General features: G+C 34.2%; 1 protein-coding gene across 1 annotated transcript; it reads right to left on the bottom strand.

Annotated features, from left to right (window-relative positions):
• Positions 1–1158: 1158 nt before the first annotated feature.
• Positions 1159–5384, bottom strand: PDC (phosducin). Its single transcript, XM_055319028.1, has 3 exons — positions 5321–5384; positions 3647–3798; positions 1159–1683 (listed from the first exon to the last, which is right to left on the bottom strand). Exons 1-3 carry the CDS (start codon positions 5382–5384, stop codon positions 1159–1161), a joined length of 741 nt encoding a protein of 246 aa, XP_055175003.1.
• Positions 5385–5898: the final 514 nt, after the last annotated feature.

The raw sequence follows: 5898 nt of genomic DNA, 5'->3' as shown, positions 1-5898 counted from the left end.
TCACTCATGGCACATTTTTCAAATTATATTTTATTTTGTATTTCTATTTGTTTGTGTAGGAGGAAAGTTTCCAAGTGTTTCAAGGGAAAAAGTAGAACTTCTCTAAATTTCATTTTCATCATTTTAAAGTGCAATAATGCTATCTATTTGCAGAATTGTGGTTAAAAATTAGACATTATATGTATAAAATGCTGGCCCATAATAGGCAATTAAAAATGATAGTTGTAATATCACTACTAAATATTCTTTTGTCCATAGAATAAAGAGACCTTTCTTCTACTCTGCCTTTTTCTAAATAAGTTTAGCTTCTGACATGTATTTTAAAAAAATACTACTTTATTTAGAACTTCAATGTGGTGCAATGTTTCTAAGTTTCTTATAAGAATATAATATATAGGGACCCCTGGGTGGCTCAGCAGTTTAGCGCCTGCCTTCGGCCCAAGGCATGATCCTAGAGTCCCCAGATCGAGTCCCACATCATGCTCCCTGCATGAAGCCTGCTTCTCCCTCTGCCTGTGTCTCTACCTCTCTCTCTCTGTGTCTCTCATAAATAAATAAATAAAATCTTTTTAAAAAAAGAATATAATATATATTATAATAATAATTATATATATTATATATAATATATATACATATAATGTAAGATAGCTTACTGAATGATTTTTTTTGTATTTTGGGTTATGTAATGTTTTTAGGGCCTTGATAATGTAGTACTTGAAAAAAAATAGACTTCAAACAGAAAATTTATATCCTCTTAAGACTTTATTTTTATCATACAAGCAAAATTATGATTGATAATGTAATTTGGAAAGCCCAAATAACACCATTGAGGGGGGAAAAAAAAACAAAAAACCAAAACAAGGAGTAAAAAAGTCAACACATAACTTGAAAGGAATTTTTGAAAACTGCCACAATATTATTTATATCCTCTTTGCCTACTAACATGTTGCTAAAGACTACAATATTTTGTAGTAAAGCCTCTATGCACTTAAGTAACTAAAAAATGCTGAATCAAATGATTTTAGTATCAACCTTTTTATTCCCCGCAAATTAAAATAGCCATGGCCATACTTGGTGTTCTCTAAAGGAATATGGATACTACCAAAATCAATGTACAATTTGTAAAGGAGAAATAACAAGATTTGACATAGTGACTCTTTATTCAGTATCTTCTTCCATGTTGGTCTGATCTAGGGCATGTATCTCCCTTTCAGGTAGTAACCCATATTCATTTAGGAAAGACTCCACATCCCCAGCAAAAAATTCTTCTGCAAACTGTTCAGTAACACTAATAAAATTGCTTATGAGTTCCCCACCTTTGTAGATGAGCAGTGTGGGGAGCACATCTGAGGAAAAGCGGTCCCCAGCACCTGTATTAGAAGCTTTTATTTTACAGAACTTGACCATAGGGTATTCAGCTGCAAGACATGTAAAGCTACTATTTAGAGCATCACAGCCCTTAACGCCATCTTCATAAATGTGAACAACAATTGTGGTGATTTTCTGTTCCTTTTCAATGGTTTCCAAGAATTGCTCCCCAGTCTCAAGCTCATACACAAACCCATATCTAGGCCCAAAACTCAGCTTCTGGTGCATATCCTGCATACATTGTCTACGATATTTACGAAGGCAATTTTCATCTTCTTTGTCTCGGTGAATTAGTTCATATTCTTGAATGCTCATCTGGGAATAGACAAAAGAAATGATAGAGAAAATTTGGTCAGAAATTTATATTATCTTAAAAAAAATTTTTAAGGAGTATTTATTTATTTGAGAAGGAGACCAAAAGCAGGGAGGAAGGGGAGATAGAGAAACAGGCTTTCCTCTGCAGAGAACCTGACTCAGGACTCAATCCCAGGACCCCAGGATCATGACCTGAGCCAAAGGCAGATGCTTAACCAACTGAGCCACATAGACACCCCCAGAAATGTATATTCTTTAGACACACCAAACCCATTCTCAATTCAGCTTCTATCTCACTCCTGAGGTGAAGAAGGCCTTCTCTTTCACCACTTTCAAACCTTTATTCAAATGATACCTTCTTTGATGATATGGCTTTCCTTATATGGGTTTATTTTTCTTCATAGCAATAAGTACTACCTGACATTGTGTCATATATTTTTTTATTTCATAAAGTTTTTGTAACTGTTATGTCCCATGGGGCAGGAATTTGATCCCACAGGCATACTTTTACATTTATTTTTTCTTCATATCTTTTTTTTTATTTTTTTTAAATTTATTTATGATAGGCACACAGTGAGAGAGAGAGAGGCAGAGACACAGGCAGAGGGAGAAGCAGGCTCCATACACCGGGAGCCCGACGTGGGATTCGATCCCGGGTCTCCAGGATCGCGCCGTGGGCCAAAGGCAGGCGCCAAACCACTGCGCCACCCAGGGATCCCTTCATATCTCTTTTTAAAAAGGGATGAGGTGTTGCAATTCTTCAGATGGGAAAATTTAATTGTCTCATCCATATCACATAGTGCCTCAGTAAAGGAAATCTAGAAATCTGGAAACAAGATCGTAGACTTGAAGATTTTTACAATGGCCAAAAGCCTAGGACTAAGATGCAGTCTGTCTATTGAGAATCAATATGCAACTTATACAATGGTTTGGAGATAAATAACTCACAAAGGGAGTTATTCCACAATGGAAGTCACTTTATGGGTTTTTAAATTAATATGATTGGGGATCCCTGGGTGGCGCAGCGGTTTGGCGCCTGCCTTTGGCCCAGGGCGCGATCCTGGAGACCCAGGATCGAATCCCACGTCGGGCTCCCGGTGCATGGAGCCTGCTTCTCCCTCTGCCTATGTCTCTGCGCCTCTCTCTCTCTCTCTCTCTCTCTCTCTCTCTCTCTGTGACTATCATAAATAAATAAAAATTAAAAAAAATAAATTAATATGATTGTTGTTGTAATTATTGTTATATAAATAATGCATGATAATTATAAGGATTCAAAAATAGCCAAAAAGCTAAAGGAAGGAAGTAATAAATAGTGAAATTTCACCAATCTAATACTGAGATAATCTCCATTAACATCGTTTGACATATCACATGGACATACATATTATATACCGAGTAAATAAGTAAGAATTTTTTAAAATTTTGCTTTAAAAAAAAATCATGATATCATAAAAAATGTGGCTTATTCTGCTTACTGGCTTTCTCCTATTTGGAAAAGGAAGTTGAGATCTCTCAACCAATCCTACCCTTCAAAATAACTGATATTATCAAGTGTCTTTCCATACTTCTCTGCATACATGGTCATATAATTATAGAAGGGTAAAAACATATACAGTCATGTGGTTTTTTTCCCCATTGCTCTGAAGGATGGGATCATATAACTTAAAATACTCTGTATCTTGCTTTCTTATATTACAGGACTGCCTGTAAGAGGGCTTATATATTGTAACTCATTCTTTTAATAGCTGCTATACATTTTTTAATATGGAATACTTTCACAGGCATTTACTTCATTTCATGGTTGTTGTTTTTTTTTTTTGCCAGTGTAAACAATACTATAAAAACAGGTCTCTCCTGGCACTTTTTTATATATATATATCAATTTTATATTTCTAAAGTGATTCTTTAGAGTCATTTAGACTAAAAATACATTGTAATTTATTTATTATTGATTTTTCCTTACCTTTCTGCTGAATCTTTCTTTTGAGTCTTTGTCATCTCTATTCTGAGGAGAAGACATTTGTCTGAGAATCTCCTTCTTACTAGGTGGAACTGAATCACTGTCTTCACTCTCTAATTTAAACTTTCTCCAATCATTTATTACTCCTTTGGGTCCTGAATAAAAGAAAAAACAAAATTTTTTCCTTTTTATTTTCAAAATGACTATTTATACAATTGAAATTTGTGTAAGTATCACTGTGGGAATAGATATCAACTTCTGCATCAGAAACAAACATCTTTGAGGGGTTTTTGTTGTTTTTTTAAAAAAGATTTTATTTATTTATTCATGAAAGAGACAGAGAGAGAGAGAGGCAGGATGTAGCAGAAGGAGAAGCAGGCTCCCTGCAGCAAGCCTCATGTGGGACTCAATCCTGGAACTCCAGGATCACACCCTAATCAACTGCTGAGCCACCCAGGCGTCCCAAGGAAACAAATAACTTTGTTTGGGCTACAAATTTCTGGCTGCCCTGCCTTCTGTTCAGGTCATGATCTTTAGATCTGGGATCAAGCCTCCACACCACCCCCATGGGGCTCCCTACTCAGTGTGGAGTCTGCTTGTCTCTCTCCCTCTACTCCTACCCCTGCTTGTGCTTACTCATTTTCTCAAACAAACGAAAGAATTATAAAGTGAATTCCTATGCATTTTGTCAAAGTACGCATGTGAATTCATCAACCTTCTGGCTAAATTTATTTATTTTTTATTTTTTTTTAACCTTCTGGCTAAATTTAAAGGCTCCATTTCATATTATTAAGAGAGAGAGGAAAACATTAGTTTAGTAAGATTCCAAAGATTTAAAAAAAAAAAAACCTAAACTGTTGCTTTTATTTATTTTTTAAATGTTATTTATTTTTTTAATTGTAGTATAGTTAACATACAATATTATACTAGTTGCAGGTATACAAAATAAGTGAAGAGGCCTAAGAGGTACTAACTGAACTTTTAAACTGACATGCTATTTGACTTTCAAACTCTTAGTAGTGGCATATATATTGTCCTTACAATTTAACAGATTAGGAAAACAGGCTTGGATGAAATGTATGGAGGGCAGCCCTGGTGGCAGTCACCACTTCACCCCAGGGCATGATCCTGGAGACCTGAGATTGAGTCCCATGTCAGGCTCCCTGCATGGAGCCAGCTTCTCCCTTTGCCTGTGTCTCTCTCGTCTCTCATGAATAAATAAATAAAATTTTAAAAAAAGGAAATGTATTGAAATGGTAGGATTTCTAGAGGAATATTGAAATCCATTTGATTTAAGAATGTTTTATCATTTATTTTTTTCAGATTCAAAAAATGAAAAACTATTTACCTTTTGGTCTGCTGTGTTTACGATTGCAAGGAAAAGTTCATAGTGGGGAACATAAGAGAAGAAAGAGCTTAATTATAGTGTAGATAGGTCTTATGATAGTTGCGCAGGAAGAGATTCTCAATAATTAGTGTTTTTCTCATTCTTTGACATCTAAATAAAACTACTTTAAGTGTATTTGATTTCACATTAATTTTCCCAAATGTTTTTAGATGATTCCATCAAACCATTCAAAAGTATTATTTAAATTTTATGCTGAACAATGGCAGTAAGAACATTAGAGATCTCCACATTTATGTTAATAATACTTTTCTTCTTCTAGATTTTCTTACCTGTATGTGTGGCCTGTCCTTCAAAGTCTTCCTCCAAACTTTGGTTTTTGGCTTCTTCTTCCATTTTAGGGATTTGATTTGATATAATCTATAGTATGAACAAAGAAGTAATGATGACAGATGAATGCCAGGAGAAACACACACATTATATCCTATCATTTTCTTGCTGCCAAATTGTATGCTAGGGTAGGAGTTATCACTAAGGGATAAAATGTTTAGCATATTTCTGCCTACCTTATAAAAGGACATTAATTTAATGTTTGTGTTTTTAAAGGTATTTTGACCTGAAGATTTTACATAACTCATAATTTGTTTTTACTTAAAAAGCCTTCTTCAGTTTGTCTATGTACTTAGTGAACATTATTATTTAGTTACCAAATATATAATTATATCATAGTACTTTATATAACACAATTTTTAAAATTAATAATTATATACTTACTATGTGCTAAACACTGTTCCAATTATTTAATTATATTATGTGACCAAAAAATCATTTAATATAGCTATATTATTAATACCATTTTACAACTGAGGAAGCTGAAGGACAGAGTTTAAATTACCTGCCCGTGGTCACA

Source organism: Nyctereutes procyonoides, unplaced genomic scaffold (assembly GCF_905146905.1).
Source record: "Nyctereutes procyonoides isolate TBG_1078 unplaced genomic scaffold, NYPRO_anot_genome, whole genome shotgun sequence".
NCBI lineage: Eukaryota > Metazoa > Chordata > Mammalia > Carnivora > Canidae > Nyctereutes > Nyctereutes procyonoides.
Note: the sequence above shows the minus strand (reverse complement) of the source record. Positions and strands in the feature narration are given on the sequence as shown.